This window comes from Pecten maximus, chromosome 3, assembly GCF_902652985.1.
Source record: "Pecten maximus chromosome 3, xPecMax1.1, whole genome shotgun sequence".
Lineage (NCBI taxonomy): Eukaryota > Metazoa > Mollusca > Bivalvia > Pectinida > Pectinidae > Pecten > Pecten maximus.
In genome coordinates, this window is record NC_047017.1 from 43,527,336 (window position 1) to 43,549,766 (window position 22,431).

Here is a 22,431-nt window from a genome sequence, read left to right on the forward strand (position 1 = left end):
TAGGCATACAGGCGGCTAAGATCCTTGACATGCTCAAGGTATACTTATTTGTTTCTGAAATGTTTCATAGAGATATATATATGTCTCAAACCTCAAATTTCGCCATAACATACTTAGACTGTACAATATGCATATTGAAAAAAAAAGGAATTCTATCAGTTCGAAGGTAACTGGCGGTATGTTTACATTAGCTAACGGCAAAATATACAACAGTTTTGTTAAAGCACGGCTAGTGAAAAAAGTCAGACCAGTCAGTTGCATCTTCAAATGGAATCAGGACTCGAAGATTTTCAACTCAAGGTACGTTGAATACATTATACTTGTACATTACGTACGAAACAGAGGTAAGACATGTATAATGTGTGATATACCTTTGACCTGGGTATTATGAGTTATCCGGGTTAATATAATCTATATTTTGTTCATATTGCACCACAGTTTTGTAGATTTTTAATTAGAATCACAAAAGCAATAAATGATATCGCCCGTTTGATTACAGCTCTTTGATCTACATACATGTACATCTATGTCTGCTTGCACATACGTAAAGATGATCTCCGAAAGGATTGTAATAGTAAAAGTCTGGGTGATTGTGAACAATAGATACATAAACGGCAGCTGTCAATCAGATACATAAACGGCAGCTGTCAATCAGATACATAAACGGCAGCTGTCAATCGGTTACATAAACGGCAGCTGTCAATCAGATACATAAACGGCCGCTATCAATCAGATACATAAACGGCAGCTATCAATCAGATACATAAACGGCAGCTGTCAATCGGATACATAAACGGCAGCTGTCAATCAGATACATAAACGGCAGCTGTCAATCAGATACATAAACGGCAGCTGTCAATCAGATACATAAACGGCAGCTGTCAATCAGATACATAAACGGCAGCTGTCAATCAGATACATAAGCGGCAGCTGTCAATCAGATACATAAGCGGCAGCTGTCAATCAGATACATAAATGGCAGCTGTCAATCAGATACATAAACGGCAGCTGTCAATCAGATACATAAACGGCAGTTGTCAATCAGATACATAAACGGCAGCTATCAATCAGATACATAGACGGCAGCTGTCAATCAGATACATAAACGGCAGCTGTCAATCAGATACATAAACGGCAGCTATCAATCAGATACATAAACGGCAGCTGTCAATCAGATATAGAAACGGCAGCTGTCAATCAGATACATAAACGGCAGATATCAATCAGAAACAAAAACGGCAGCTATCAATCAGATACATAAACGGCAGCTATCAATCAGATACATAAACGGCAGCTATCAATCAGATACATAAACGGCAGCTGTCAATCAGATACATAAACGGCAGCTATCAATCAGAAACATAAACGGCAGCTATCAATCAGATACATAAACGGCAGCTATCAATCAGATACATAAACGATATCTATCAATCAGATACATAAACGGCAGCTAACGATCAGATACATAAACGGCAGTTATTAATTCATGTATTACAATACAAAACTAAAACAATGATTTCCCATTCAAAACAGGATGCGTCTCCAAAATATTTATTTTTACTTTCTTTTGCATAACGAGATAGAACCAGCTACTTACCACAACTTGGTAAATCATTTTGAAAAACAAAGAATTTTACATTGGAAGTCGGTCAGATACCAGACGGCCTGGGTATGGAACTGATGGTTAGTTCGGTCCTATAGGATGACAAGTACATTTCATATGGAAAATAACAAACAAACAAAAACATTCGCTACTGATAGAGCTGATGTAAACATTCAGATACATTGTATAATAACGCTACAGCTCCTGAATGTCTGTTTTGTGTTATCATTTCCAAGGGTCTCAAACTTATTCGTTGCTCACATTTTGCCCTCGTTTCATTGATTTTAATTACGTACGGTGTTGTGTTATATACAGAGAGTACACAACGTATATCAGTATTGTTTGTTGTTTTTTATTGTCAGCTATAACGCCCACTAGTAGAGTGATGTGTGAACTGATTGTCGCACCATACAGAAGAGTGTGGTTCAGGAAGTCAGTAGTTCAAGACCATGTGGTCATAATCTGCCGCAGTCTATACCGAGCCCTCCACGTCCACCTTCCGTCTTATCATCAGGAGCCCGTCTCTGATAGGAACCATCACCTGTCAATGTAAAATGGGAACCAATACCTGTCAATGTAAAAATGGGAACCAATACCTGTCAATGTAAAAATGGGAACCAATACCTGTCAATGTAAAATGGGAACCAATACATGTCAATGTAAAATGGAAACCAACAGCTGTCAATGTAAAAATGGGAATCAACACCTGTCAATGTAAAATGGGAACCAATACATGTCAATGTAAAATGGAAACCAACAGCTGTCAATGTAAAATGGGAACCGATACCTGTCAATGTAAAAATGGGAATCAACACCTGTCAATGTAAAATGGAAACCAACAGCTGTCAATGTAAAATGGGAACCAATACCTGTCAATGTAAAAATGGGAACCAATACCTGTCAATGTAAAATGGGAACCAATACCTGTCAATGTCAAAATGGGAACCAACACCTGTCAATGTAAAATGGGAACCAATACCTGTCAATTTAAAATGGGAACCAATATCTGTCAATGTAAAATGGGAACCAATATCTGTCAATTTAAAATGGGAACCAATACCTGTCAATGTAAAATGGGAACCAATACATGTCAATGTAAAATGGGAACCAATACCTGTCAATGTAAAATGGGAACCAATATCTGTCAATGTAAAATGGGAACCAATACCTGTCAATGTAAAATGGGAACCAATACCTGTCAATGTAAAATGAGAACCGATACTTTTCAATATAAAACTATCAGGAGTTATTGTGAACCGATACCTGTCAATGTTAAGTCACTTTTTGTCAATGGACAATACAAATCATATTTAGAACACTAATCATCAAGGATATTTATGTTATAAGACAAGCATGCAAGTGGACTACGACACGCCCAGCGTGTATCCCTATGAACCACTACGGTCGTTTTAGAGTTGTTATCAGGATCTGATAACTGATATTCAGTATCTAGTGATTTGAAGACTCAAATTGCTTTACTCTTAATGATATGAGTAGGCCTCACTACGTCTTGTGGAAACAGTATGGCAAGGTACCAACAGCATGTATGATTAATTTGGCTACACGCATTTGTTTGTCTGGTTGATATTCCCTTGGACATCACCATTCCTTTTAATAGCTAGTTGGTGTAACACTAAAACACTGGCCGACCCGTCAAAGTAATTGGTGTGGAACATTATGTCCAAATATGAACTTTATTTATTTTCCAAGATTGCGAAACAGATTGTATCAACTTATGTAATCACGTTTGTTGGTCCGGACGGAATCGCGCGAGGGGTCTTACTGTTGGAATAAACTGGAGTACAGGAGAAAACCCAAGTGGTCGAGTCGAACATGTGACCCCATACCTTTCCCATCCAATCGGGGAATTAAACCCCGGCCGCCTAGGTGAGAGGCGAGAGCTTACCACGTTCCACAGCGATCTGTGACAAATGAGCGGGTTGATCAACAAAGCAACCACGACATCACGGGATGGTCCGGAATTTCAGCTTCCTGAAACATCCAAACCGTCCCTTTTATGGATCGAACTCACACCTCAAATATTCCCATACTTGCCTGGTAGACGTCTTGGTTCTTTAAAATGAACTCGTTGAATTTATGTGTAGTTTGACCAAACTCCATTTCGTCCCGGAGGTATGCGGACCCGAGAAACAAAGCATTGTCCATCAGAATGGTCCCTCCAGGAGATAACATGTTGTTATCCATTATTGCCTGGAAAACAGAAAACCTGCTGAAACCCGTCTTCACTACAATACGTGCGTTATTACAGGTAAAACTTGGTTAAACTCACACATTTACTCCGTCTACATCCAGTACGTACAATTAGCTAGTTAATGATAAAACAGCATCTTTAAAAAAAACAAGTACTGAAAACAGTGTAGAATTCAAGAACGAAGTTTTGATCTGGCTCAGGAGAATCTATAATTTAGTTTTGCAGACGACTAAGGATACATTTTTGTAGATGTACCCTACAGTTAAATAAACAGGCCAACTTTCTCTATGGTGCATTCCGGTCTCCTCATAATGCTGGAGGGATCGCAACACTCAGGATGAGAATAAATAAGGGATATTAAATATGAAAGACTCATGATATCAAATATGAGGGACTCTGTGGTATCAAATATGATGGACTTTGTTATACAAATACATGAGGGACTTGTGTGATATTACAATGTAATTGAAAGAGACACAAATATGATGGACTTTGTTATCTAGAGTTTAGTATATGACCATTTTGATATCACACCCTTTATCAGTCCGAGAGTCGTGATATCATATTATATCATATCACATCATAAAGTTTTTATCATATGTTTTTTTTTCAAATATATACACGATCTTAAGTACTGATTCTAGAGATCGCCATTTATTTTGAGTTGTCAAATTATCTGTTAAAATCTTCATGTCCGATTGATTTTCTCCAAGTGTTTCAGTTTTCTATATTTTTTACAAACGCACCTGTGTCATCTTCATCATCAAATCGATCCCCCGAAACATGTCTTACAACAATCTTAAAATAAGCCGAAATGGCAAAATCCGGATTTTTTACAGGGTGTGTGATATCACTTTCGAGGGGGCGAGATATCACTTCGAGGGAGTGTGATATTACCCGGGCTGATATCAATTTGTGAGAATTGTAGACATATCGCATATACAAAAAGGGTGTTATCAGTAGTAAACATGATAGATAACAATATGAAGGTCCGGCCGTGTGATTCTAATATGAGGGACTTTTGTGCTAAGAAATGTATGTGTGTTATTGATATCCGTTGGTACATAACATATTCAACTCTACCTCAAAGTAGCTGAAGTAATCGTCCTTGTTAGCATCGAGAAATATGACGTCAAATTGTTCTCCATCTCTCGCTAGTTCTTTTATTGTCGCGAGCGCCGGTCCTGTAGGTGAAAAAAAATGAAACTTTTGATCAGCTTAAATGCACAGGCGCTTGCACACAACTTCCAACAGTGTACATACCACTGCCATATCATTTTTTTTCCAAATTCACATTTTCTATGCAAACGCCTGTGCTTAAATGCAAGCTTGATGTAATGGTAAAATGTATATGGCAATGTCATTATATCAAACTTAATTGTAATACGTATAAACTAGGTGGAAATTATCAAGTTTTCTTCATTAGATATCTGACAGTGTTAAAAATTTGGTTAATATTGAATTACATATTAAACATTACGATAACTTACCTCCTTTGATCGTTACTTTCTTTCCATGTGGTGATTTGTCTAAATAACTGCGCGCGAGATCTTGTATGTATGGAAGAATTTCACACGAAACTACAGTGCCATCTGCCGGAAGTGCTTCAGCAATGGTTAAAGCTCCACATCCGGTAAATAGTCCTACTTCCAGTACTTTCTTAGCGTTGCTCATACTCACAAGAATTTTGAGAAAATTACCTAAAAGAAGACGGTTGTTTTTTTATTTCCTGATCTCTATAGAATTACGCTGTATCGTACAATAACACAAGATATTGCTCTCATTATTGCTTTTACATAGTTACCATCCATCATGAATATAGCCCTTGTTTACAAAGCAATATATGTCATTCCAGGTCAACCACTTGCAATTATCTTAAGTTTTTTTTTTCAATTCCTCATTTTAAGTATGATTTTTTTTATTCTATAACCAATTCATATTTGTGGTTTTCACCTCATCCGTGCAAAAATCACCATATTGCTAAGATAAACTTTTGAAGTTGGAGGTCACAGCGACCTGAGGCTGACCTCTACTATTCAAAAACGTACACGTTTATCAATTCGTTGACAAAAGGTGATCACCTATTGTTTTTAGATACACATGAAAATAATAACTTTGGGGATTAAGGACTTAAGATAAGCAACATCTATGTCATTGGAAAAACCCAGTGAATAGACCATATGTTTGGAAGGGTAAGCGTCCTCTATTTCAACGACGATACACGCGATGTGTAATAACACAAGGTATATAGCATGGATAAACGTATTGGCGATATCAAATGAAATATTGGTATGATGTTCTCATTTAAAAAACATGATGTTACTCGGATTTGATCCAGATTTACCTGTCGAGTGTCGTCGATTTGACCTAGATTAACCTGTCGAGTGTCGTCGATTTGACCTAGATTTACCTGGCGCGTTTCGTCGACTTGACCTAGATTTACCTGGCGAGTGTCGTCGATTTGACCTAGATTTACCTAGCGAGTGTCGACTTGACCTAGATTTACCTGGCGAGTGTCGTCGATTGACCTAGATTTACCTGGCGAGTGTCGTCGATTGATCTAGATTTACCTGTCGAGTGTCGTCGATTTGACCTAGATTTACCTGTCGAGTGTCGTCGATTTGACCTAGATTTACCTGGCGAATTTAGTCTATGTAGCAACAGACGCTTACCTTCTGGGACAATTGGTCTAATTATCATTTTACGTTTGGTCACATTCGCTCTCGTTTGATCGATTTCAGTTAAAATAGGTTAACTTATGTTGACTGATTCCCATTGTGTCTTCCCATCCAACACTATCGGTTGCTATTTAAAAAGGTACAGAAAAGCACTCATATAATACTCTCTTACTATTCCATCTAAATCAGAATAATATCATAGCATTGTTTAAGTAGACTACCTTCTAGCTTTCCCGAAACCATTCTCGGAGACATGTAGGGAATTGTTCCGTCTTTGCTGAGCTTGTCCCATGGGTGTTGAGCGGTCTGTTCTATTATATAACTAACACCCTGGCTGGCAGGAGAGGACATCGCCTCACAATATTCATCTCGGGCCTATGAACAGTACAGAGTCATAGAACGTTAGATACACTAACTGATTGCTTGTATATTGCATAGGTTGTTATATACAGCTTTATATGTTTATGAAAGTATGCTATAATGTATATAAATGTACATGATTTGAAAATGTATGGTTTTGTTGCATGAAAACATACCAGCGCAAATACATTCACATTTAAAACACTTATCATCAACCAGGAAGTGGTTTCCAAATCTTGATAATTATGACGACGTCATAATGACGTCATACATTGTCAAAAAAAATGCAACTGATTTTAAATAACAATTTGGGATTTTATCTCTCATAATATATATGATTCGTTGACATGTATTTCTTGGGATTAATTAAATGAGATTCCAGAAATATAGATGTTCACCTTTGTGAAAAACCACGAATAAATTCTTTTGCAATTAGTTTGACTTTTAAGCTATTTTTGTCATAAAACGACCGGACTAATAGGTGATACTAAACATGACAATATAATGTGCTCGAGGTTACTCACCAGAATACTGTGAAGACAACGCTCGATTTGTTTTTGAACTTCCTCAGGAACTCGATTACGTTTCCCTATTTCCTCCAATTTCCGTAGATTTCTGACGGTAGGGTCCATGTGGTGTTTACTTGAATCCATTATCTCCCTCCGTGAATATGTATGTATTACTGAATAATTAGATCATCGTCATATTACCACAGAGCATGCAACATCAGTTAGGATTGTTGAATTGTTAGATTTCCATGGTAATCCTTAAGTATTCTAATTATATAAAGTACATATCATATAGATAATTATATACGAATCTGTCGTGTATTTACTTTATGCCTTATTAGGATGATACAAGTCCAAAGTGTAATCAATGTATAAATCTTACAAATATAAAGAACTATGTTCCGTCATATGAAATTATTATCTTTTCGTAGCGATGTACACCATTGTTGTATGTGATTTAAAGGTGTGCTCATGTTGTGATAAAAAAGGTGGATGTTTGTTTGTTTGCTGGATTTATAGCCCTGTGCACAGTCAGGAACATTTTGAGGTGGGGTATCCTTGTAGTAGTTGGTGACTACCACAATAAACAATATTGGAAGGGGAAAGTGTCTTGCCCAAGGACACAAGCACGACAGCACTGACTGGTCAGTTTGTCAGCTTCCCGAGAAACACAAACCGGCATGGGAGGACCACGCGAAGGTGTTCTAACCGACTAAGCTATCGTGCCGTGCCCCCCCCCCCCCCCCCCCCCCCCCCCCCCCCTCTAACCGACTAAGCTATCGTGCCTCCTACCTCACAAAGATTGAGGGTACCTATCTCTGTATTTTGTCCAATACTGAAAGATTTGTAAAATGAATGTATCGAGATCTTGATTAAGACGTTCGTTGAATAAAACATAGATTTATGTAGACTTTATTTCCTGAACTTCACTAGTAGATTGACACCCCAAGTAACACTGACGAGAGAAGGATTTATACTAGTATATGATTCAGTCATTTGTCGGTATACATTGTATTGATGACCAAGAGGAGGTAATCATCACTTGTATCTGTTGTTTAATCCTTGTAGAGTCTACAATGCATCTCATTATGTTTTCCCCATTGAGTACAAATATACTACAGTATACATTCTGACAGGGCGGTTTCATGCTTCCCTGCGTATTACTGTGTAATCACTTCGTGTGTCCGTATTAATGTTCTAAATTATGACCGGTAGTGTGTAGGCTGTATAAGCAGGCGTGGAGCACGTATATAGCGTTGTGTGTGATGTGTGAGATGCCGCTGATTGATCAGAAGAGAAGATATAACTGTTCGTGTTTACTTCTATCGATCTATCGGACAGGTGATAAATGTAAAGTAATTTACACTAATGAAGCTAATCAAATTATGTACAGATAATATATCACGCCCTGTGTTTATCCCATGAATACAAACATATTTCTAAAAGCATACAATTTAAGTCTCATTCATAAGTTTTTATTCTCACAAGACATACAACGAACATTTTTACTTTCTTATTAAAGAAGTAACCCGAACCCTTCCACATAGTTCTGTCTTAGTTACCTATATAGCTCTACAGGATACAAGGACCAAGGATTCCTAAGTCAGGACCCTAAGACAGCTAAGTCAGGACCCTACGTTACTAACTAAGGGTCCAAACATAATATGTGTCCTTATAATGGATCACCAGATATATTTCTGTGCCATAGAGTATCATGTTGAACCATAAGACAGCTAAGTTAGGGCACATCGTTACTAAGTTTGGGGTCCCCAACGTATTATATGTCCTTAATTAGCCACATAAGAGAACATAACATTATCAGCATTATACATCACAATGTTGATAAGAAAACTGATTATTTACATGTTAATATGTCAATACATATCGTAAAACACAGCATACTTACTCAATGGTTGATTCGGCTGCTGCTCTGTGATCAGTTCTCCGATGTTTTGTCCAATGTTCTAAATTATAACCTTTCTCCTTCTCGTGCTATGACGTCAGCCGTGTGTCCAAAAATAGATGTTGTTGATTCAGTGACGTTATAACGTGACTTATATTATTAGTTCATTATATAGTATTAAATATCTTCATTGTATATAAGTTAGTATTTATTATCTATATTATAGTACATCTAGTATTAAATATCTACATTGTATATAAGTTAGTATGTATTATCTACATTATAGTACATCTAGTATTAAATATCTACATTGTATATAAGTTAGTATGTATTATCTACATTATAGTACATCTAGTATTAAATATCTACATTGTATATAAGTTAGTTTGTTTTATCTATATTATAGTACATCTAGTATTAAATATCTACATTGTATATAAGTTAGTATGTTTTATCTATATTTGAAGTATAATATATAGTATTAATATCTACGTTTTATATAAGTTAGTATGTAGTATCTATATTTGTAGTACATTATCTTGTATTTAATATCTAAATTGTAGTAAGTATTTATTAGGCCTATCTATTAGTACAAATATTCATGATAATATCTATATGCTTATTTATTATTTCCATAAGCAGTGTGGGCCATCACGTGATACGAAAATGATGCACTACGCGGGAAAAAATGACGTCAAAAACCAGGTTAAATCTGCATTTGTTTCGGTCTTTTCGTTGCACTATATTGCTATAGTTCTATGGTGATTTGTATTCGTAACATAACTCACTAGCAATGGTTCTTTAATTTTACGTAGTTTACAACGACATTCGAACACTTTTCAGTCGGCTAAAAAATTGGAGCATGTACTATACGGACGATACATTATTTCACCTGAAATTGGATGACTTTGTCAATTATATACGCTACCGTCGATGCAGAAACGAATTAAGTGTACATTATCGTTGTTTTGAACATCTACACGTACAATCTGTACAAGCGATGGGTACTGCATTTAATATCAATCCACTGTCGTCGCCACGATGAGGGTGTAACGCGGACAATTTTGTGAAAAATATCACTTTTTTTCTGATTTGACCAATCAACACATAGCTCATAAACGACAATGTAGAAAATTGAGAGCTGACCCGGTAAATTTTGACATAAAAATGTAATAAACAGAAGATGTTACAGTATCTGTAGTAATACCAAATATATTTCACTAGATCTAGTGTGGCTAATATTTAAAAAAAAAAAAAAAAAATTCACTTGTGCTGCGCAATCGTGAAAAATACCAAAATATTAGCCCCCATATTACGGCTTTGTTGATGTCGCATTGGTTAAAAATTTTTTTTAACTACATGTATACTACACGGAAGATTAGAAATTTATTTCATTTTACTAATTCAAATTTACAAGTTGGTCAATAATATTCAGGATTTTGCTTTACACTTTTTATAATCTTACGTCAAAACACTCATTCCCAGGCCTTCCTATTGTATTCTAAAATATTGATTTAATTACAAAGTAAGCGTTATCGATGAAGCAAACTACACTTTCCTTACACGAATATATATATTTGTATTGTTATCCTTAAAATTACTTTCTGTTTGTGCTTAGGTATTTTTTGTGTATCTTTTGTTTTCAGCAGCGGCACATTTAAGACTGGATGATTTAGATTTGCCCATCTCTTCTAGATTTCCATACTGTCTGGCATCTGGTGCTGCTAAAAGGTCAAAGAGAGATTCAGTAGCTGTATGATACCATATTGTCTCTTTTTTTCGCCGGTTGAAAATGTACTTAATGTGTTATTCACACGCCGAGTGGAATATTACATACAGCTATCCATGCATAGGGTTTTTGGTCGGATAGACCATAGCTGGACCAAGACTAGAACGAATATTCATACCCTGCCTACACTGCTCTCCGGCAGGGTATGAAGTCCCTCCCATTGCCGATAGTGTAGCAAGCCCCGATGTGATTCACATCGGGCAGTATTAGCAGTGGTGAAATTTTTCTCGGATAAAAAAAACCATGTAAATTGATGATTCTAGTATCTATGATGAATATTCAAGCAACAAACCTGCATATTACTTCAAATGTTTGACAATAAATGGTAAAATCCAAAACGAGCAAGACACACGGAGATATCAGTTCAAACATACCGCCATCTTTGATACAAGTGTAAAGGTCAATTTCCTTATAAGGAAATCAAAATAAATTGATGCTAATGAGGTTTCCCGCGAGATTTCAACAGAAAAACAGATTCGGAGTAATATATCTCGGTAAGGAAGGTCAATTCATTCTGAAATTATTTAATTACGCAAAGTAAGATTCGCTTTCTTCACAAAAGTTACAAAAGAGTGGTTAAATATCTCTGATTATGTATTTATTTATCGTAGTAGCTTCATCCATATATGGATCACGGGTTCCATATTTGGGTTAGAATCCTCGCGAGAGTTCTTCGAGAAGTATCATGGCGGATCACGGAGACAACTCCGAGCAGTATGATATCAGAATATGCGAATTAAAGATTTCTAGATTAGACGGTAGGCTAATACATTGCAAAATTGAATTAGAAATGTTTAATTATACGAACTATTACTCCAAAGTTAAACGATATCCGCTATTTGTAGCATTTTCGAGGTTCACTGTTTTGCTACATTACGAGCAATGGGAGGGAATCGTAGCTCTGACGACGACCATCTGTCAAAAATTATCCGTCCGTCGTCCAGAGCTACGTTATCGCAGCTAGACCAAGACCACAATTAGCTTCGCTATATGTTTCATTGTAACATTAAAATTCATAATAAATTCCCAAAATCTCATATGCAACGTTCCATCTCACCTGGCCAAGACCAACATCTGAGAAGCAAAATATAAAAGTTTCAATACAGCATGTTGGGCATTTTCTGGAGATAGCTGTCAAAATGTGTCACCAACGTGGATTATATACATCCGGGTCAGGGGTAGAGGTCAAATCAGGACTTTTCACACAGGACCCTGGCGCACAAAATACATGATCAATATTAATATTTTACATCACAAAACATAGATTGACATCTCTACTATAAATTTACATTAAATTCATAGACAAAAATCAAGTTCAAACAGGCATTTGATTCATTTCCATGAAATACATACATTTCTGAGGGGGCCTGAACCCGGAAGTACTTAATTGTGGTCTCAGTCCATACATGTATGTCGTGCAGACATGGTCACGTGGTTTCAGTTTTTCCGTTGGAGGGGTCACTACTCATTGTCAAAAACTTCCGATCCTAGGAATAGTCCATGAAAAATGATATTCGAAATTTTGATACTTGCTTGTCACACGAATAATTGAAGTTTAAGTAAATTAGCAATTGTTTGTTTGTTGTACTTACAATGAAACAAATACGAATAAATACAAGCAAAAACAAAAACAAAAACAAAAACAAAAACAAATTAACGTATTAATACACCGTTCATGATTTCCGGTTGGTGTAGCTGTGTACCACTACATGTGTGTCGTCTGCTACAAATTGTCCAATTCTCTTTGTATATTATGCATGTACTTGTGCGTTTTGTCGGACGTTGATAATATTGGCCATACATGATCTGTGGTAAGGTTAGAGAATTCATTTTATGAAGGCATATTGAGTTAGTAATCATGTCATGGGTCTGAAGCGAGATTCTCATGTGCTTAACTGTGACATTGTATACACGTGTCACCGTATACGTATATGTACTAGGCTAGCTAGTGTAACACTGTGGGTTTGTTAGGGTGCGTGAACCTGACTTATCACCTCGAAAAGACATTAATTTCAATTAGGAACACTGTCCCGAATAACATTCCGGCTAGTTGGGTCAAGATACGTCAGAAATTAAATCAAGGCTACAACTGCACACTTTTCCTACATAAATAATATATATGATTATTGATAAACTATTTGTCAATTTAAGAAATCGGTGAATTGCTGATATTGTATTTATTAGATTATGTATTATTGATCGGTTAATAAGTAGATTATAATGTAACAATACAACTACATATGTCCATGTGTTTAGGTGAAGTTTGCTTGGTACATGAATTTGAACCACATGAAAAGCATGTCCTCCAATTCAAATAACAGCAACAATAATGAATTTATGAAATTGACATGTGCTTATAAAGATTAACACTAGGATATAAATACTGCATTCTTGATTGTCAATTAAATGCAAAAAGGCAATTGTGAAGCAAAGCATATTTGGAACTGATTGAATATTATATACATGTACACACATATAAATTGTCAAGACTGTATTGGATCTTTGAACTTTTAAGAATAATTAATATATGAATGTTTAATGCATCTCTCCTTTAATCAATATATCAATAAATACTGTTGATGAATCTAATGTCTTAATTATCTTTATAACTTTCGTTAAATAGAGCAGCTATTACCCATTCATTCCTTTACAAGTCTGTCATTTCGGATTTAAATTGTGAATTTCCGTTACCATAAATCTGAGTGTTGTTCGGAAGTTCTATGAAGTTATATTAACAGCTGAGGTCATTTAAGTCTATCCGACCAACAGGCCTTTGATTTACTAAGTAAAAGCAAAACTACAAGACCTGATATCCAGTGCAAGATTATTATAACGGTCCTTACACGTCAATTGAAGCCCGATAATACATTGTGTTTCGTCAACATTCGTCCATCATGGAAATCATGATATTGACATAAAACTCTTTGATACAATACCAAAGTGAAAAACAATAGTTCGTAAAACACGGATGTTGCTATCGAAAATTTGCAATTCACAATAACAAATGAAAATCACGTTAATCTTATAGTTTTGAAGTAGGCTGTCAATGTTATTGAAACATATTATGTAAGTCTCCGAACTTTAACATCACTTCAAAATGAACAAGCAGAACTTACAACATATAATATGCAGATACAGTAGTAAACAATAATTAATGGACATGCTGGCATTCCGGATCTGGAGGTTAATCATGTAAACGCGACAAGCTCTGGACGTAGTAACAGCCACACGTATAACGTTCACACAAACTCATACACGTGCATTGATCAACAGAACCGCAATTGACGTAGACGATGTTATAATTCAAGTGATAGACGGATATAACATCCTCAAATGACACAGCTGTTTGCTAGTTCTTGGAATATATCAATTATGTAACAAAAGCTCTGAAGCGTGAACACTGTATCTTTATTGTGCTGTATTTCAGGTGTGTATTTATAAAATCAGTGACCATCTCCTCGTCTGCCATATTAAGTGTTGAACCTCTGTTTGACCATGAATCTCCTACTAAAGGTAATGCCTTACATTTGGTTCCTCTGTATGTTAATTGATTCTGAACACCTATATTTTATTCTGATAATATATATGTTTAATTGTAGCTAAAAGACTGATACGTGTGTATGTGGTAATATAGTTTTCGCTAGGGAGACTTATATACCGGTATTGGCTAATGTTCGGAATGAGACTCCCCAGTTTGATATTAGTGTTTATGAAGTACACATCACCCGTCTCTCGGACTGCCTGCACTAATAGAGTGTTATTGGGACGAAAATGCGTCTTGACATCTGAGTTTAAGCGAATAGTGGATGGCAATCAGGACTCAGTCATTAACACTGCTTGACAAAGGAAACACATTTTCGAGTGCTCGTAACCATAGTTTTCAGTCGCTGTGTGTTTGGGAGATAAACATCTTTCCATTTTTTGTTGTATTTGTATTATAGATATTTAAAAGGGAAACATTGAAACTTCATTCTTTTGTGCAAATACGTTTTACTCCAAAACGTCCAGATTGCCCACCGCGAAAACGGTTACCTATACGATTGTTTATAAATCGGGCTAGATCTAGCTTACATCAACAAACCATCGGTGTCTGAGAAGTGGTAAGTATCAGGTTAAAAGGCCCAGAATTTCTCCTCTGATATAACATACGTATCTGATTAAAATTGATGTTGGGATCCTGCATGAGGCGAGGAAACAAAATCATAAAGAACTGATAATGGCTTAGACTTAACATAAACATTCGCTATTTAGGTTCTATTGTAACGACTAAGTACAGTCACGGATTTCACGACGATGAAGCATGCGATTATTAAAGCATTTCTTCGAAAACAATTTTTATCTATCGTGTATTTTTGATGTAACTGATAAATAACAAACATATTACTTTCAGAAACCCCTGAAATCAAAAATGACTACCAAGCCGTATGATGACCCCGTCATTCCACAGTATTGGGACCAGCCAATCCTTCGCCACCTTACTAAGCTACAGGACATGTCTAACGTCCAAGGAGTTTCGAACGATATCCAGACACAGATTCAGATCTGTATAGATTGTATCAAAGTAAGTATTGGTAGATAATTGTAATAGATAACAGTTTTACGCAGCATCTAGTATTCGTGAGGGATTTCCATTGTCACAGATTTTGAAAGAACTCTTGGTTTCCCTCAAATATCAAATTACTTTAGATACAGCAGACTTGCTGACAAGCTATATCATCACGATATAACATCAGTTATTGAAAATGGTTCCGGTTTTTGTCGAGGACAATCAATGGAAACACATTCCCATTGTGGTATGTTTCTCCAGTAACATAATAAATAAAATCTAACATTCATGTTCACATAATATTAAATCTATAATATTTGAATATATTAACTTCATATAGAATAGGACTCATTTCATTTTAATTTAAGAAAATCAATATCATACTCTTGTACATGCATATTGATAGATTTACTGAACTTAAGTTACCAGTGGCTAATTTGATATTTACAAAATATTCGTTTATTTTCAATGCTTGATGATTATAAGTAAAATTAGATGCATTCAAGTGGGTGTAGAGAACTTATAAATATAAAGAAAATATTCTGCTTTGTTTTCTCTGTCTGCGTCTAGGCAAGGGAGGACTACTGTGATGACATCACGTCCCTATCAAGCACTGCTATTGAGAATCTGGTATACCAGACAAACCAACAAAACTGGCAGCAGGTGTACGACCGTGGCGACATCCAGTGGAAGGTGGGACCAGGCATGCTTACAGGAGAATTGGAGGGTACGGTAATAAGACGATGCTTCATTGAAAAAGTTGATTAAAAATTCATATTAAGTAAACGTGCTTACCAATTAGGTGAACATTTACAAACAGCATAGTGACATTCATGTCTGTTTATGAACTATGCCAATATGTATACTTGCTCTACATTTGTTTGAAGTCAAATTATCTAAGCGTTACCCGCAGACAAGTGGAGCCCTTGAAGAGAAGTTCTTACTAATAAGTGTTTGGAAAGGCTCTCTCGGGGAACTACGGTTTACTCCAACAATAACACTTCTCGCCCGCTTCCATCCATGCCAACAATTGTTGTAATATAAAGTTTAAATTAACTACATTATTGTACATATCACAAGCTATCCAATAGTGTATTATACCAAATGAGTGAAGAAACAACTCTTTATGTGCAGATGAGTGTAAATTTATTTCAAATTCTATCAAGATTAGCGTGCAAGGGAACGTGTGGAATGGCAAGAACAGCCTGCAATGCTTTCGGAATTAGAAAGTTAGAATTGGTAGGAATGCTTTTGAATCCCTTATTGTAACCTAAATGTAAACATCGCAAACCCCATATTCTGCGCTACTTTGTATTCCCGTTTTCCAATACATTTTTTTATTGAAAATAAAATATTGATTTACAGGGAACTTCTTAAAAACGCTTGTCAGTATGTCAAATGCCAAGAGAGTTCTTGAAGTTGGCCTGTTCACTGGAAATAGTGCTCTTGCAATGGCAGAGGCACTTCCGGTTGACGGAAAGGTGGTTGCGTTGGAGATATCGGAATACATTGGGAAATTTGCGCGAAAGCTGATGGATGAATCACCTCATGGAAAGAAGATTGATATACAAATAGGTAACGGGAAAAAACAAAAAAACAAAAATAGAAAAAAATAAGGATAATAACGTGTTGGTTCTTTATTAAATTTATCTGACTATGATCTAACATAGGCCCGTCTACAATATCTGTTTAAGGCCCAGCTAAAGATAACATGGAGAAGCTCGCACAAGAAGGACACCAGTTTGACATAGTGTTTATTGACGCCAATAAGGAGGGATACATGGACTACTATAAAGTAATTGGCTATATCTAGATTTAAACATTTTCTCATGCGACATTTAAAATTCAATATTAACTGGGATTAACGACGGAGCAAGTGAGGTACACTGTATATAAATATAAGGATCACTGAAGGTATTGGATGCATATCAGATTGCATTTTCATTAATAATGAACGTTTTTTGTAATATCACACCAGTCCTAATTGTATACTCACTTCACAGCTCCAGCTTTCCTAATGTCTGAGATATTACAGCGACAATCAGTTATGAATAGCTAACATATTAAGCCAACAAAACTGTCTATGTTAACAGATCATCATGGATAACAACATGCTTAGCCCTCGTGGCACTATTCTGATTGACAACGCGCTACATGGGGGCATGGCGTACTTGTCCCCTGAAAACGCCCTTCTCCCAGGGATGGAAGCGGTCAACATGGTAATAACAAAATTCAACGAGTATGTCTACAACGACGACAGGGTCAGCCAGGTAATACATTAATAACTAGATGTTAAGGTAGATCTGAGTATCATCTACCTGAAAATTATTTCTACTAAGGGGCAGCTACTCTTACATTATATGCAAAAACATATTGGCATTAGTATTTCTTTTCAGTTTAAGTAATTAGCGAGGTAAGTTCATTATACACACTTGCAACAAATGTCAATTATCCCCTATCCCCATAGTATCTGCTTGTAATTAAGTGTAATTAGGTTAAGTGGACGCAAACGGGTGTCTGATAAATTCTCCAACGTTATTAGATAATTGGTATGAAAACAGGTATCTTATACAGTCATCTTATTAACAAGTTTCAACATATTATAAGGTTTTCATTAACGATATTTGAATAATCTACGTTGTTTGAGTATGACTTATTGAACTGTTCATTATTGTCGACTTTAGGTCATTTGACCCCTAGGGACAGAGGGGCGGGGCCCAAAAAGGGGAAGTTTGCTGAAATTTTGCTTTAAAATCCTACTCCTCCTTAACCCTTCGATGGATATTATCCAAATTTCGAGTGAAACATCATTTGTGGAGGGCGATCAAACTGTATATAAATGAGGCTGGTCCTACCACTAGGGACAGAAGGGCGGGGCCCAAAATTTGGAACCTGGCTGAAATGTTGCTTTAAGATGCTACTTCTCATTTATCCAAAGTAGATAAGAACCATATTTGATCTGAAACATAACTGGCTGCGTATAGACAATTTACGGTAATGATGCTTGATTGAGGGGTGTGTCCCTGCTGTAAGTGTTTGTCAGATGACCAGATGTCAGTGTATAACGATATAACGTATAGGCTATAGAAATATCGTTTTGTTCAGTGATCATCATTTCGTTTACTATTAGTAGACTAGGGTATGCAACTCTGATATGTTTATAATAAGTTGGCATCCACTATAACCTTTTGTAAAGGGGAGTTATACATAAACGATTCACTACGTAATGTTATGTAGACCTATAGATCAAACATCAATATGGAATTCCTTATCCCGTATAGATGAATGACGTCATTCATAAATGATACATATAACATTGCGAAAACTTTAATACATATTATAATAGTATGTCTCTGTTGTTTATTGGAATAATACATGTTTGAACAGGTGATGATTCCTATACGAGATGGCGTATTGGCGATCAGGAGGAAAGATGAATTTGAGGGGGAAATGTAAACTTTTCTCTGTCATGGCGATCAAGAGAATGATGTTGCATACGAAATGCTTCTGTATAATGTACACGTGTGATTAAAAAAATTATAGGCAGAAAGTGTTCCTATTGATAATGATGTAGTAATACACTAATTAATAGATGATAAGTTTTCATATTGGTACTGGTGTAGTAATAGGTAAAATAATAGACATATAAATGTTTCTTTTGGTACTGGGGTAGTAATACATAAAATTATAGATAGTAAGTGTTCCTATATGAACTGGGGTAGTAATTGGTAAAATAGTGAATGTATAAGTGTTCCTTTGGTACTGGTGTAACAATAGGAAAAATTATAGATGTATAAGTGTTCGTTTTGATTCTGGTGTAGTACTTGTTATTGGTAAAATAATATATGTGTAAGTGTTCCTATTAGTTCCGGTGTAGTAATAGGTAAAACAATAGATGTATAAGTGTTCCTATTGGTTCTGGTGTAGTAATAGGTAAAATAATAGATGTATAAGTGTTCCTATTGGTTCTGGTGTAGTAATAGGTAAAACAATAGATGTATAAGTGTTCCTATTGGTTCTGGTGTAGTAATAGGTAAAATAATAGATGTATAAGTGTTCCTATTGGTTCTGGTGTAGTAATAGGTAAAACAATAGATGTATAAGTGTTCCTATTGGTTCTGGTGTAGTAATAGGTAAAATAATAGATGTATAAGTGTTCCTATTGGTTCTGGTGTAGTAATAGGTAAAATAATAGATGTATAAGTGTTCCTATTGGTTCTGGTGTAGTAATAGGTAAAATAATAGATGTATAAGTGTTCCTATTGGTTCTGGTGTAGTAATAGGTAAAATAATAGATGTATAAGTGTTCGTTTTGATTCTAGTGTAGTAATAGGTAAAATGATAGATATATAAGTGTTCCTATTGGTTCTGGTGTAGTAATAGGTAAAATAATAGATGTATAAGTGTTCGTTTTAATTCTGGTGTAGTAATAGGTAAAATAATAGATGTATAAGTGTTCCTATTGGTTCTGGTGTAGTAATAGGTAAAATAATAGATGTATAAGTGTTCGTTTTGATTCTAGTGTAGTAATAGGTAAAATAATAGATATATAAGTGTTCCTATTAGTTCTGGTGTAGTAATAGGTAAAACAGTAGATGTATAAGTGTTCCTATTAGTTCTGGTGTAGTAACAGGTAAAATAATAGATGTATAAGTGTTCGTTTTAATTCTGGTGTAGTAACAGGTAAAATAATAGATGTATAAGTGTTCGTTTTAATTCTGGTGTAGTAACAGGTAAAATAATAGATGTATAAGTGTTCGTTTTAATTCTGGTGTAGTAATAGGTAAAAAAGTAGATGTATAAGTGTTCCTATTAGTTCTGGTGTAGTAATAGGTAAAACAATAGATGTATAAGTGTTCCTATTGGTTCTGGTGTAGTAATAGGTAAAACAATAGATGTATAAGTGTTCCTATTTGTTCTGGTGTAGTAATAGGTAAAACAATAGATGTATAAGTGTTCGTTTTAATTCTGGTGTAGTAACAGGTAAAATAATAGATGTATAAGTGTTCGTTTTAATTCTGGTGTAGTAACAGGTAAAATAATAGATGTATAAGTGTTCGTTTTAATTCTGGTGTAGTAACAGGTAAAATAATAGATGTATAAGTGTTCGTTTTAATTCTGGTGTAGTAACAGGTAAAATAATAGATGTATAAGTGTTCGTTTTAATTCTGGTGTAGTAACAGGTAAAATAATAGATGTATAAGTGTTCGTTTTAATTCTGGTGTAGTAATAGGTAAAACAATAGATGTATAAGTGTTCCTATTGGTTCTGGTGTAGTAATAGGTAAAAAAGTAGATGTATAAGTGTTCCTATTAGTTCTGGTGTAGTAATAGGTAAAACAATAGATGTATAAGTGTTCCTATTGGTTCTGGTGTAGTAATAGGTAAAACAATAGATGTATAAGTGTTCCTATTGGTTCTGGTGTAGTAATAGGTAAAACAATATATGTGTAAGTGTTCCTATTGGTTCTGGTGTAGTAATAGGTAAAATAATAGATGTATAAGTGTTCCTATTAGTTCTGGTGTAGTAATAGGTAAAACAATAGATGTATAAGTGTTCCTATTAGTTCTGGTGTAGTAATAGGTAAAACAATAGATGTATAAGTGTTCCTATTGGTTCTGGTGTAGTAATAGGTAAAATAATAGATGTATAAGTGTTCGTTTTGATTCTGGTGTAGTACATGTTATTGGTAAAATAATATATGTGTAAGTGTTCCTATTAGTTCTGGTGTAGTAATAGGTAAAATAATAGAATAATAGAAATATTCTTTCATTTATCTTCTACTACAATAAGGTGGGTGTTATTCAACCCTGAAAGCATGAAATATACATCAAAACAGTATGTACCACAATTAGAATGAACTCTGAACGTGTTTCGATTTGTTGATACGGTGACCTTTGACGGGAACTATTTTTAATCACGTACACTGTAATTTAATGAGTTGTGATTGGCTAACACCTGGAGGGCCACTTCACGGAGTCGCAGAAAGGATTATTTATTTTGATATAGATTTCTATCAAAGTGTTGCTTTGAAAAAATATACTTGCTAATTATTTGTTTTGATTAACAATAAATTGTAACATATGTACGAAACTGTTTGTGATGCATATTGATTAGCGACATTTCACTTCAGGTCATATCCTTATACCCCATCTGATATTCTGAAAAAGAACACACGTTGTCACAAAACCTGTCAATTCATCATTAGAATAGCTTTTCCATTGTAGTAAAACAGGTCGCACTTTATCGTGGAATTGTATATGATAAATCTTTTACACTCGCTAGCTAATTTTCCAAATTACAAAAAGGGTGAAAGAAATACCATAGACAACAATTCTGTGTAACCTTCTACGTTTTCTTGAAAACCTCTTGATACAACTTTATACCATGTGAAAAGCCGTAGCCACCATATTTTTATAAACTTTTATTTGCCTTAAACAGGTCCTAGTACATGGGGACTATATGTATCTAAACCTGTTTAATTTCTGATTCAGCAACAAAACAATACCATTTAATGCAGCACAATTGACAATTGGAAACAGCTAAACGACAGACAGTTTTGACCAGAACTATAGGATAGATTGTTTTAAAAGCAATATTCATTCTAAATATTTTTCAATTGACGTGTTTATGATAGCATGACACCTCCATGTATTGGACTATTTCATTGCTGGCCTGTGAGTGTTATTATCTATATGTAGCATGCTGTCCAATCATACACGTGCATCTACATAGTTTTAACGAAATATGGATGTAATCATACACAGCATCCAGGACAAACATGACCTGACTTGATTGACCTCCTACTATGACCTTAACATTTCGTATCCC

At 35.3% G+C, this 22,431-nt stretch overlaps 2 protein-coding genes across 5 annotated transcripts; one reads left to right on the forward strand and one right to left on the reverse strand.

The window, feature by feature from the left end:
- Positions 1 to 1,516: 1,516 nt before the first annotated feature.
- On the reverse strand, positions 1,517 to 9,369 carry LOC117324290 (caffeoyl-CoA O-methyltransferase-like). The gene is made up of 7 exons (XM_033880074.1): positions 9,269 to 9,369; positions 7,378 to 7,535; positions 6,715 to 6,868; positions 5,306 to 5,515; positions 4,899 to 4,999; positions 3,659 to 3,814; positions 1,517 to 2,144 (listed from the first exon to the last, which is right to left on the reverse strand). The coding sequence occupies exons 2-7, from the start codon at positions 7,504 to 7,506 to the stop codon at positions 2,076 to 2,078; spliced, it is 819 nt and encodes a 272-aa protein (XP_033735965.1). The 5' UTR covers positions 7,507 to 7,535; positions 9,269 to 9,369; the 3' UTR covers positions 1,517 to 2,075.
- A 3,420-nt stretch (positions 9,370 to 12,789) lies between these two features.
- On the forward strand, positions 12,790 to 21,688 carry LOC117324289 (probable caffeoyl-CoA O-methyltransferase 1). 4 transcript variants are annotated; one of them, XM_033880069.1, is made up of 8 exons: positions 12,790 to 12,865; positions 14,482 to 14,567; positions 15,445 to 15,615; positions 16,171 to 16,327; positions 16,966 to 17,175; positions 17,295 to 17,395; positions 17,694 to 17,870; positions 18,988 to 21,688. In XM_033880069.1, the coding sequence occupies exons 2-8, from the start codon at positions 14,550 to 14,552 to the stop codon at positions 19,054 to 19,056; spliced, it is 903 nt and encodes a 300-aa protein (XP_033735960.1). In that variant the 5' UTR covers positions 12,790 to 12,865; positions 14,482 to 14,549; the 3' UTR covers positions 19,057 to 21,688. The 4 variants fall into 4 exon arrangements, 3 of the variants coding, with proteins under 3 accessions (XP_033735960.1, XP_033735961.1, XP_033735964.1); XR_004531954.1 differs by lacking the exon at positions 12,790 to 12,865 and having other exon boundaries at positions 13,936 to 14,567; positions 18,988 to 21,233; positions 21,340 to 21,688; XM_033880070.1 differs by lacking the exons at positions 12,790 to 12,865; positions 14,482 to 14,567 and adding an exon at positions 13,934 to 14,481.
- Positions 21,689 to 22,431: the final 743 nt, after the last annotated feature.

What these genes read in the sequence shown, in the direction of transcription:
- LOC117324290 (XM_033880074.1), bottom strand. Translation starts at nt 7,506, where the DNA reads ATGGATTCAAGTAAACACCACATGGACCCTACCGTCAGAAATCTACGG. An exon ending in GTTGTCTTCACAGTATTCTG is followed by an intron (nt 6,869 to 7,377) that starts GTGAGTAACCTC and finishes TACTGTTCATAG; the next exon opens with GCCCGAGATGAATATTGTGA. An exon ending in AGAACCAAGACGTCTACCAG is followed by an intron (nt 2,145 to 3,658) that starts GCAAGTATGGGA and finishes TTACATTGACAG; the next exon opens with GTGATGGTTCCTATCAGAGA.
- LOC117324289 (XM_033880069.1), top strand. An exon ending in TCTGTATAGATTGTATCAAA is followed by an intron (nt 15,616 to 16,170) that starts GTAAGTATTGGT and finishes GTCTGCGTCTAG; the next exon opens with GCAAGGGAGGACTACTGTGA. An exon ending in ACGACGACAGGGTCAGCCAG is followed by an intron (nt 17,871 to 18,987) that starts GTAATACATTAA and finishes ATGTTTGAACAG; the next exon opens with GTGATGATTCCTATACGAGA.